Source organism: Equus caballus, chromosome 10, assembly GCF_041296265.1.
Source record: "Equus caballus isolate H_3958 breed thoroughbred chromosome 10, TB-T2T, whole genome shotgun sequence".
Lineage (NCBI taxonomy): Eukaryota > Metazoa > Chordata > Mammalia > Perissodactyla > Equidae > Equus > Equus caballus.
The window spans coordinates 28,680,606-28,692,304 of NC_091693.1; the positions used below are offsets into that span (position 1 = coordinate 28,680,606).

Consider the following 11,699-nt stretch of genomic DNA (forward strand, 5'->3'; position numbering starts at 1 on the left):
TTCAATAAATAATAATTCACCGAGTTTCTAGTCTAGGGGGAAAATAAGAGAAGTACACAATTATGTTTTAATTCTCGCCAATGTAATAGCAAAATGTGTGAATGCCCCCAAGGTGGCTGGGGCTTGGGGAGGCAAAGATTTGTATAAAGTGCTAGTGAACCTGTAAACTTGTGTATCCACAGTGAGATCTTTCTATAACATCTATGGCCCCTATGTGACACCTGCAACGACGGGGTTGGCTAAATAACTCACGGTTAAAGCACCTCTCAACCAGGGTTTCCTTGACCATAAAGTGGCAACGACACTACAACCCACCCTGAGACTCGATGAGGATGAGACAGACCGTGAAGAGAGAAGTACCAGACTTGGCCTGGCCCCAAGGGAGTCATGAGGGTTCTTAGGCACAGTTTTATTTCTGTTGCTGTTGACAACGATCCCTTCCAATGACACTTCAAGGTGGGGTGGACATGCTCACTCTGCAGATGAAGAAACAGGCCCTCATTGACAGCCAAAACCAAGATGCCAATATCAGGGACAACAGGTAACCCTCTGGGGGAATTTCCCCAGCACTCTTCTGGTTTAATCTCCACAATCACTTTCAAGGTGGGCACAATCATCAGCCCCATTTTAAAATGAAGGAAACCAATGCAGGGTAGACAGGTGGTTCTAGGGACTTGCCCCAGGCCACACAGCATGTAAGTGGCCACCTCTCACGCCACACTGCAAGCTCTGGGATGCAAAGAACCGGGTTTGAGTCCAGCACATGTCCCTGCACCCCTCCCCCATGCATCTCTGGCCCATGGTATTCTGTTGATTGAGTGAATTTTTTCTGTTCACATCACAAATGCTAGCTTCGTCTGTTAGTAAGAAATGCAGTGACATAGCCTCGCTGGTCAGAGTGGGCAAACAGGAATGCAATGTTCCTCATCAGGAGGACAGCCACAACTTAACACCCACTCACAGTATGGTACATGCAAGAGAAGTGGATATACTGGCTTAGGCTGGCACCTTGGGCAGCTTGCCAAAGGAGCCCATGGAAGCCTGGAGAGCAGGGTCAAGCAGGTCTTGCGCAATGGTTATAAAACATGGCAGGAGCACTTGGTCACACTGGGGGTGGCCAGCTCCCGCCTCTGCTGCTTCATCCATGCAGCTCCCTTCCAGGCAGGTCTCTGGTCCCAGAGAGTACAAGGGCCTTAAGGTAACAAGGACCTACTCTGTGCAGGGCAGGAAAATGAGCCTCAAGGCGGGGGTAAGCCCAGCCTCTGCTGCTATGTGCCAGCTGTCAAATGACATTGGACCTACTGTGTGCACGGGGGGGGGGGGGCAGGGCTGGACAGCCTGGGCCTCTGCTGCTATGTTCACACAGCCCCCTTTCCTAAGCAGGGCAACTCCTAGAAGGAAGAGGCGTGTGAACCAGCCTGATGACCTACTGTGTGCAAGGGACGAGGACTGGACTGCAGCGGGCCCGGATCCAAGCCCAGCTGTGCACACTGGTGTGTGGGGAATCAAAATTTGCCGCCCCAGGGGGCCAGCCTGGTGGCACAGTGGTTAAGTTCCCACATTCTGCTTCAGCAGCCCAGGATTCACCGGTTTGGATCCCAGGTGTGGACCCAGGCACTGCTTGTCAAGCCACGTTGTGGCAGGCGTCCCACATGTAAAGCAGAGGAAGATGGGCACAGATGTCAGCCCAGGGCTAATCTTCCTCAAAAAAAAAAAAAAAGAAGAATTTGCCACCCCAAAATGTGTCTCTTTGGCTTATTTTCAAGAACTAGAGACTCAAAGACACTTTGACCTTCCCCCAATTGCCTGAAAGAATTTTAGGTAGAAGACCTGTCCCCGCGACAGGCCATCATCATAGGTAATTCTAGGTGTGGTAGACAGAGGCTTTTAGCAAGGGCCAGTTTATCAAAAGATCTCTTCCGGATCCCCTTGTTTACAGACGGCCAAGAAAACACTCGTTTACCAAACATTTGCTTTTCCATCTCCATATGAATTGCCTCCCCGCCCGCCTCAAGACCCACACCACTACCGCCAACATCCTCCTTCCTCTTTAGCTGAAGATGGTATTTAAGGTAGCAGCTTCAGCCATTTTGGCGAGTTGCTCAGTTTTCTTGGGTTTCTCCCATGTACACGTTATCAAACTTTGGTTTTCTCCTGTTGTTCTGCCTCACGTCAATTTAGTTCTTAGATCAGGCAGAAGGACCTAGAGGGTAGAGGAATAGTTCTTCCTCCCCTACAGGTGCATTGAAGGGGCTGCGGTTTCATGGGAGGCTCATAGGGCTCCCTCAGCCCCTGGACCGAGAAACAGAGAGTGACAACAAGAATGACTACTTTGTGAAAGCCAATCCCAGGGACGGCCTGCGGCGCCAGTCAGCTGTGCTCAGGCCGCCGCCACCGCTGACGGAGATTCCCATGGCCGAACCGGCGCTAAAATGCCCAGGGACGCCGTGGGGGTACCATCCCCTCGCAGCAGAGTAACCGGCACTCACCCCACCTCGGGGGCACAGCCCGGCCCCAGGGACTACAGCTTCCGCCACCTCGCCTAAAGCTCCTACGGATGTGCCCAGGGGGCACTTCCGGGCCCTGCGCGGACTACACTTCCCAGAGGCCTCAGCGTCCGCTAGCCTCTGCCTACAGCTCCCACGATGCCCCAGAGACACTTCCGGACCCTGAGTGCGTGCGGACCGCGCTTCCCCGTCTCTGCAACCACGTGTGCCTGCCTACAACACCCGTAACGCCCAGGCAGCGCTTTCTGCCCTGGAGACAACAAGGACCACACTTCCTTGAGGCTTCCCGTCCGCGGGTCCTACAACGACTGAGCAGCACTTAGAGCCCCGGACACGGAATAGACTGCATTTCCCAGAGGTTCGGCGCCCGCGCGTTCCTTTTACGTCTCCACAATGCCCCAGGAAGCCCTTCCAGCCCTGAGACAGCGCACACTACACTCCCTAAAGGACTCGGAGCTCGCGGCTCCCCCTCCTTCTTCCTTCTGCCCCTAGCCTGCAGATCTCACAATGTTCAGGCAGCATTTAAAGCCCCCGACACAATGCGGACTCCACTGCCCGAAGACCAGCGCTTGCACGCCCCTCCCCACAGCTCCCACGATACCGCGGAGAGCACTTATGGCCCCCAAGACGCTGCGGAGTCCATTTTGCAGAGGGCTCTTCACCCGCTCCCCCACCCCTATTGCCCCAGGGCCTTTACACGTGCACTGTGCCAGGAAGGCTCCTCTCCTGGTTACTTCCTGCTCTCTTGCCTCTCAGTTCAATGCCCTCCGGCCCTTGTCAGATCGCCCATCACTGCACTTCTCTCCACATGCTGCAGACCACATCCACATCTGCTGGCCTGGGCCGGCCCCGTCAGAGGCCACAGAGACCCACAGATGGAGTCGGTGCTCTCATCTCTCCACCCTGCAGTGGCTGCGAGGCTGCTGGCGCCTCCCACACCCCTGGCCTTACCCAGACAAGACACTCCTCAAGGCTAGCTGAGGCCCTTGGTGAGGAGGCATGGGGAAGTAAAGTTTCTGGAGGGCACTGGGCCCTGCACTCCTCGCTTGTTTCTCCATCCGCACAGACATTTGTGTACATCCAAGTTTATTCTCACTCTGCTCCTGGACTCAGTGTTGTCCCACCCTGTGCAGGGGATACGGCCGGGCTGGGATTCTTGAGATCTCGTGCACGTCTCGGGTGGAGGTAACACTGCAAGTGGGGGTGGTTGTCAGCGTTGAGCCCGGCCCCTTTGGATGTCCAGATGTGGAATGCCAGGTGGTCAGAGTCTCCAGGTTCCCTCGCACACAGCCTGATACGTGTCCTGTGTCAGGGGCCGGAAAGCCTGCGCCTGATTGTCCAGCACAAACAGGGGGTCAGCAATGACGCCCACATTGAAGCCCTCACGTACTAAGCGGGACTTCACCAGTTTGAATGTGCTCGTGATCTCCAGGGTGTCCTGCAGGGACAGAGACCATAACCCCGATGGTGACTCCCTGGCCTCGGTCTCCCTCCTCCCACCCACCTACTCCTGCCACCCTGAGCTCACCTGGATACGGACGAAATGGGGGGCAGCGTAGGCAGGAAGCCAAGAACGCACGTGCTGGTACAGCCTCTGCCCATCGAAGCTCTGGCCGGGGGCCAGCTGCACGGCAGCCATGCCTACCTTGCCCTCACACCCTGGGAAGCACAGCGGTCACTCTGGGCCGGCCTACCTCACAGTGCCCAGGGCTGACCCTCTCGCCTGGCCCAGCTCTGCTCACTGACTGTGCCCCAGCTGCTCCCCCACCTGTGAAACCGGGCAACAACCCTCCACCCATGAGGTGAACCCTCCGCACCTGGCACAGACACACCGTAGACGTTCACCTCCTGCAGGAAGTCAACAAGGGCCAACACGCCCTCCACCTCCCGCGTGGACACGTTCTCCCCCTTCCATCTGCGGTATGGGACCCGGCGCTCGTGACCACGCCCCGGCACGGGGAAGCCCCGCCTCTCGCCCCCCCTTCCCCCCCACCGCGGGAGCCGAGGGCCCGCCCCGGCCCTTCAGGATCCAGAAGCCCCGCCCCCCGGTCCCGCCCCGAGAGGCCCCGCCCCCTACCGGAAGGTGTCCCCGAGGCGGTCGCGGAAGTAGAGGAAGCCTTCGCAGTCCATGGCCAGGACGTCCCCCGTGTTGTAGTAAACGTCGTTCGGGCGCCGCACGTTCCGCACCAACTTCCGTTCCGACTGCTCTCGGGGCCCACGGTAGCCCAGGAAAGGGTGGCGGCCTAGCACCTGGGTCAAGAGGAGCCCCGCCTCCCCTGGGGGTAGGGGTAGTTGGGGCATTAACCACGGACCAGGCCTCAGGAGCCCGCCAGCCCCCAGCCGGAGGTTTCCAATAGTGGACTCTTCGTCACCCGGGACCCCGCCAGAGACCCAGAGATACAGACAGGGAGATCAGAAATGAGAGCCAGGCAGGGAGACAAAATGAGACACGAGCGAGAAGGTGGCATCGGGGAGACCACCAGAAATAGGAAAAGGATGGCAAGGGATGGACGAGGGGCAAAGACAAATGGTGGTGGGAAGAGAGACCGCCAGGACCTTGCAAAGCCCCGGGAGAGAAGCCCCTGGATGGTATGGACAAGAGACTGATGCCTAGGAGGATGAGACTTCCGCAGAAGCTCGAGAGAACAACTCAGATGGACACCCAGAGACCCCGCAGAGCAAGAGACTGAGGCTGGGGAGCCAGGTAGAGCTGAGGCTGAGGGTCCCAGACGGCCAACAGATGGGCCGGGGACTCAGGGTACGGGTGAGGGCTGCAGACACCACCACTGGGCACCGACTTCAAAGCTTCGGGCAGCTTGTTCTAGCCAAGGAGGAAACTGAGGGTCCCTACCCTTCCCACACCCAGAAAACACTTTCCAGCCACAATACCTGACCCCACAGGGATGCAGAAGCCCCGATGGTCCCTCACAGGCTCCTCGGCCTCCATGTCGAACTGTACCAGCTCAAAGGGGGACAGCATCTGAATGGAGGGTGAGGAGGTGTCAGCAGAGGTCCTATGGGCTCAGCCTCAATCAGGGCCACTGCCATTTCCAACCCACTCACTCGAAGGAGGCAGCTTGTCTTGCCCAAGGCCCCACAGCGCCCTGGATAGTTGACAAAGCCACCGTTGCCTTCCGTGGAGCCGTAGGCTTCCAGGATCCGAATGGGGCCAAAGCGCTGCTGGAAAGTCTCCCACACATCTGCTCGGAGTCCATTGCCCATCGCCAGGCGCACTGTATGTGTCCGGTCCTCTGGTCGCTGCAGGTAGATCCCAAGAAAGGCGAAGAGAAATCCTTACCTGGGAGGGCTATCTTGGGTCCTTACCTGAGGAGATACCTGCGAGGTGATGGGGGCCTATACCTAGAGGATGTACCCGGGGTTCTTACTTGCAAGTAGTACCTGGAGTCTGTATCTGGAGGGTTACCTGCAGGGGAGTTACCTGGGGGCCTTTTCTGGAGCAATACCTAAGGATGACTGGAGGCCTCATCTTGGGTCTTACCTGGGGGAAATATCTGGGGTCTTATATAGGGGTAATTACGTGAAACTTTTACCTGGGGTGGGGGGTGAGGAATTTACCTGGAGGTAACCTGGGGAGTGACTTGAAGCTTCATCCTGGGGAGTTACCTGGGGCCTTACTTGGGGGTAGTTTGCTGGATCCTTTCCCTGAGGGGTTACCTAGAGGTCTTATCTGGAGAGGTACCTGGGGACCTTGCCTGGAGATAGTCACCGGGGGTCCATACCTCACTGCTCTGTAAGGATGAGGTCAGCTCACATCTAGTGAGTTTGTCCTGAGCCATACGCTGTTTTAGGCACTTTACAGGTGTTTAATTCTCACAATACCTCCTTGAGGTATTGTCCTCGTTTTCCAAATGAGGACACTGTGGCTGAGGGAGGTGAAATCACCTGCCCAAGGTAGCACAGCTGATCATCGAAGGAGCCATGACTGGAAACCTTCTGTGGATGGGGCTGGCCCGCTGGCGCAGCGGTTAAGTTCACACATTCCACTTCTCGGTGGCCCGGGCTTCGCCAGTTGGGATCCCGGGTGCGGACACGGCACTGCTTGGCAAAAAGCCATGCTGTGGTAGGCATCCCATGTATAAAGTAGAGGAAGATGGGCATGGATGTTAGCTCAGGGCCAGTCTTCCTCAGCAAAAAGAGGATTGGCAGTAGTTGGCTCAGGGCTAATCTTCCTCAAAAAAAAAAAAAAGAAACCTTGTGTGGGACTCATTATCTGTGGCTTTTGCCAGGGGTGTTTTACCTGAGGGACGTTGCCTGAGTCTTGTACCTGAATCTACCTGAGACCTTTACCTGGGGTGTTCACCATGGAGCCCTAATCTTAGCACCTCACCTGGGGAGTGTTACACAGGTACCGCAGGACCTCGCCCACATAATGGATCACAGTCACACCATGCTGCCGACAGTCATCCCAGAAGCAGGAGGCAGAGAACTTAGGGGCCAGGACACAGGTCACTCCTGGGAGGGAGGAGAGGAAAGAGTTTTAGGTCATGCTTCCAAATCAATGTGAGAAACTGCTTTGATCACCTAACTATGGCCCCCTGAAGTACAGGATGATATTGGGCTCATCTCTGTGTCCCTGGCCCAGCCAGGACTGCCCCCATTAGAAGAGCATAGGCTGACCTAGGGTCAAATCTTGTCTCCAGAATGTGTGGAAAGCTCGGTGCCTGCTACAAAGTGAGCACTGCTAAATAAGGGCTGTGAATATTAATCTTTCTTGATTATGATAAATGTTTTATGAATGTCTTGCTGGGTAGATGGATAGAAAGGTGGATGAATGGATGGATGGATGGATGTGTGGACAGATTTTTGGGACCCCTCTCTCTGATCTAACAGGCGATCTAGCAAGCAAACTGCATAGGCTTTAAGTCAGTACAATAAAATCCATGCTGTTCCATGAAGCAGCTGTGCAGGCCATCGTCAGCCTGTGTCAAATGACTTTGCAACCCCACACCTGACTTAAGGCACCAACTGGAGACAGCAGCAACATGAAAAGATTAAGTGTACCTAGTTCCTACATCCACAGCTGCATTTCTTGGAGACTGAGGGAATAATTAATGACCCTGGTTTTTGCCTCCCTCCACACATAGATAATGCCAGCATCTCTGAATTCATTTGATACATAACCAAGGAATTCTTGCTTGTGTTACTTTTAATGTATAATCTACAGAAAAAACAGATATACCCTATCTTTTTTTGACATATATGAAATCTAGTTGTAAGTTGTTTTTTTCCCTCTTCTCTGCATGTGCAGTGTTTTGTGAAAGAGACATAAGCTGCACTTAAACTTACACACTTCGGAGCAGTTCCTCAGAATACTCTGTTGGACTGTGTCCTGGGATTTGAATTCCTCACCTTGATTATCAAATAGACTCCTTTAATTAACCTTTACCCAGACTCTTTATTTCAGTTGACAGATGGGTGGATGGATATATAGATGTTTTTAAGGATGGACACATGGATTAATAAATTTTAGGGGCCACTACATCACCCCAGGAGAGTGATCCCTCCTTTTCTGATTACCTCCTCTACAGCTGGCTCTATGGAAGGTACACACCCTACCTCAAGCCTAATCCTCAACAAAGCCTGACAAGCTAAATATCATCATCCCTGCACCCAAAGGGACAGTTACTCATGTGCTTGGTGAGGTAGCAAGTGTTTGTCTTCTTTGAGGCTGTATTTTTGGCAGAGAGGTAAAATATAAAGCCCTCTCTGTGAAAATAGATGCCAGTCCTTGAAAGCGACAGCTTTGTTTGCAACCCCTAATGACACGCCTGATTCTGGAAAGGTCTTCAAGAGCTGGTAAAACCAGGGGGACGGGGGCGAGTGGTTAAGTTTGCACACTCTGCTTTGGCGGCCCAGGGTTTCGCCAATTCAAATCCTGGGTGTGGACATGGCACCACTCATCAAGCCATGCTGAGGCGGCATCCCACATCCCACAACTAGAAGGACCCACAACTAAAAAATATGTAACTACGTACCAGGGGGCTTTGGGGAGAAAAAGGAAAAATGAAATCTTTTAAAAAATAAAAATCAGGGGGAGGGTTGATAGGGAGTTTTCCGATTAAAGCTTCTGAATTCATGTTAGCCTCCCTAAGGTAGGATAACAGTTATGAGCTGCCTCCAATGTGACGAATTAGGAAGCACAATGCACCCCACCAAGGTTCTTGAATAATTGAACTGAATCTAACAACATCTCTAGAGGGAATTTCCAGTCTGACAGGAAATTTGGGGGAAAGAGGAGCACAGACCAAACAAGCAAGTACAATAAGGAGACTTTAACTGTAAAAAGACAATTAGAGAACTAGGGAAATTTGAACATGAAGTGTACATCAGATGATTAAAGAGCTACTGTTGATTTAGTCAGATGTGACAATCACTATGGTTTATAGTTTTTAAGTTCTTATATGTTAGAAATACCTACTGCAATATTTACAAGCTGAAAGACAGAGTGTCTAGGATTTGTTCTAAAATAATCCAGAAAGAAAGGAGAGTACATATGAAGTGAAATTGGCAGGACGTTAACAATTGTTGAGGCTGGGTGAGGATATGTTAGATATAATCAAACTATTTGCTTACTTTTTTCTATGTCTGAAGTTGTCTATGATAAAAAAAAAATTTAGGGGGTGGCCCCACGGCCTAGTGGTTAAGTTCACATGCTCCCCTGTGGCAGCCCAGGGTTTCACTGGTTCAGATCCTGGGTGCGGACATGGTACCACTCATCAAGCCATGCTGAGGCGGCATCCCACATGCCACAACTAGAGATATCCACAACTTAAAATATACAACTATGTACCAGGGTGCTTTGGGGAGAAAAAGGAAAAATAAAATCTTTAAAAAAAATTATATTAAGATCTGAGAGTAAAAAAGACAAGTGGAAGCGGAGGAGGAAGTGATAAATGAAACAAGTACAGCAAAATGTCGATGGTGGCTGAAGCTGGGTAACCTATGGGACCTTCTAACCCTGACAGCCCCACTCTGACATCCCGTCTAGAGGTCCTGTGGGTTGGAGGGGTCCTCAGGGAAGGGCTTACCGAGTTCCAGGCAGCCGAGGACTCCAATGACAAGCCCCATCACGTGGTACAGAGGCAAGACTGTGTAGACTACGTCATCAGCTCTCACCCCAGACAAGGACAGCATCCTGCACATCTGTAGCAACCGCTCATGTGTGAGGATGGCTGGCTTCGGGAGCCCTAGGAAACAAAGGAGTGGGAAGGGTGTGGTGGTGAAAGGACAGCACAAGAGGGATCAGCACACAGGGGTGTGTCTCCATGGTCAGGGGTTTGAGGTTCTCAGAAGGGGGTCAAGTATGCGAATTTGTGGGTGGGTTCAGGGAGGACAAATTGGATTTGGAGTTCAGAGGCTGAATTCCAAAGTTCAGTTAGGGTTTCAGTGGCTGTTTACTGAGCAGAGGCAGGGTTCTGGCACAGACCACTCAGATCACATTGGGGGTCAGAGTTCAGGCCAGGTGTCACAATCAAAGGGCAGGGTTTCAGAGGTCAAGTTTGAGGCACAGATCAGGCCTGGGGTCAGGTCAGCAGGAGAGTTCAGAGGTTGGGACTAGGGCTGCCAGGCGCCCTCACCAGTGGTCCCTGAGGTGTAGATGAACAGGGCAGGGCTTCGTGGTGTGATCCCAGCACGCACGTCAGCAGGCACGGGGTCTGCAGGTGCATCCTCAAGGGCAGCCACCAGAGCCCCCACCCCTTGCGTGGGAGAGGAGTGGCTGAGGTAGAAGCAGCGGATGTTCTCTGCCTGCAGCTCGGGAAGGACCTCCTCCAGGTTCTCCTGGAGGTCTGCAAGGATGGTTCAGAGGAGAAACTGAGGCAAAGCCCACCTTCAAGTTCTCAAGAGAGGACTTGAGACCCACAGATGGAGAAGAGCCCACTGCCAGCCAGAGGAAGCAGCCAGCAGAGAAGCTTCTGCATTCCTCTGTCAAGAACCCCCAAATTAGTATTTTTTGGCAAAAAGAAATGAAATAGCCATGGTGAAGGAAAAAACAAATTCTGCTGCTCTCAGAATTATTTTCCAGCAACTAAGTTCTGACTCTAATTGCCTGTGAGGGTGGGTGGGGAGGAAGGAGCTCCTTGCCCAGCCCCAGGACCCTTGGACTAGTGGTCCTCTGTCTGTTCCCTGCTCCTGTCCCTGCCCCCTTTTGTCGTCCGCTGGCCTCTTGGGTCCTCACCTGGGTCCACCACCAGCACCTGAGCCCCAGAGCTCAGCACCGAGTGCACCAGGGGTGCCCTCCTGCCGTGCGGATTGATCCAGGCCACTGGGCAGCCCAGCTTGGCCAGCCCCAGCCACAAGCCCAGGGCAGGAATGGCCTGGGAGGGCAGCATCAGAAGGGCAACAGTCTCCTGGGCATGCGGGCCCACAGAGCCACCCAGCTTGGCCTTCAGGGCCCACGCCGCATGGCAGGCCCGGGCATCCAGCTCCCCAAAGGTGACTGAGCAGTCCCCTGGCCCTGTGCACACCAAGGCCGCGTGACCCGGCTGCGCTCGTGCCTGCCGCTCAAAGGCATCCACAAAAGTGTCGGGCGGCTGGCGGCTCAAACGCGCCCTGACGTCCAGGCCCAGGCGGAGGATCCTGATGATAAAGGCCATATCAGCAGGCAGCCAGCGCAGGCCGGGGGGCAGCTGTGTGGGCAGCAGGGCCAGTGTGAGGGCCCCGGTCCCCAGACTCAGCCAGTGGGGCATCCAGGGACCAAGCCAGGGCCAAGCCAGTAGGGCCAGGCCAAGCAGCACACAGCAGGTGGAGTCCTCTAGGAGCCAGCGCAGTGCCAGGGCCATGGCTGCAGGCCATACCGGCTGCCCCAGGCTTCGAAGCAGGAACAGCAGCAACAGCAAGAAGGCCAGTCGCAGCCTGACGCCCATTGCACCTGCTTCGCCCTGAGAAATGTCCATGGAATGCTCACCTCTTCCCCGGGTGACCTGGCCTGGAACTCTGGACCCCCAGGGCAGCCCATCAGCCCCGCCCACTGGCAGTAGCCCAGAGATGTTAGCAGTGCTCTGGCCCCAGGACTCTGCCCCCAGCCCTTCACCCCACCTGTTTGTTTCTCATTGCCTGGTCCTCTGCGTGGCTCCAGCCCCTCCGCCTCTGTCACCACTGGCTGTGGGCCAGGCACTGGGGAAACAGGCAGAAACTCCTGCTCTCAGGAAGGTGATGTTCCAGTCAGGCCAA

General features: G+C 54.3%; 1 protein-coding gene across 3 annotated transcripts; it reads right to left on the bottom strand.

Annotated features, from left to right (window-relative positions):
• Positions 1 to 394: 394 nt before the first annotated feature.
• SLC27A5 (solute carrier family 27 member 5) lies at positions 395 to 11,575 on the bottom strand. 3 transcript variants are annotated; one of them, XM_001503484.5, is made up of 10 exons: positions 10,705 to 11,575; positions 10,106 to 10,315; positions 9,557 to 9,715; positions 6,856 to 6,980; positions 5,571 to 5,765; positions 5,397 to 5,487; positions 4,585 to 4,783; positions 4,325 to 4,422; positions 4,036 to 4,166; positions 395 to 3,945 (listed from the first exon to the last, which is right to left on the bottom strand). In XM_001503484.5, exons 1-10 carry the CDS (start codon positions 11,420 to 11,422, stop codon positions 3,769 to 3,771), a joined length of 2,103 nt encoding a protein of 700 aa, XP_001503534.2. In that variant the 5' UTR covers positions 11,423 to 11,575; the 3' UTR covers positions 395 to 3,768. The 3 variants fall into 3 exon arrangements, with proteins under 3 accessions (XP_001503534.2, XP_070081210.1, XP_070081211.1); XM_070225109.1 differs by lacking the exon at positions 4,036 to 4,166 and having other exon boundaries at positions 395 to 3,837; positions 10,705 to 11,558; XM_070225110.1 differs by lacking the exon at positions 4,036 to 4,166 and having other exon boundaries at positions 10,705 to 11,558.
• Between the last annotated feature and the right edge of the window lie 124 nt (positions 11,576 to 11,699).

Excerpts from the sequence above, each read along its gene's own strand:
- SLC27A5 (XM_001503484.5), bottom strand. The coding sequence starts at position 11,422 with ATGGACATTTCTCAGGGCGAAGCAGGTGCAATGGGCGTCAGGCTGCGA. Across the intron at positions 9,716-10,105 it reads CTACACCTCAGGGACCACTG|GGCTCCCGAAGCCAGCCATC; the intron begins GTGAGGGCGCCT and ends TTTGTTTCCTAG. Across the intron at positions 3,946-4,035 it reads CCCATTTCGTCCGTATCCAG|GACACCCTGGAGATCACGAG; the intron begins GTGAGCTCAGGG and ends CTGTCCCTGCAG.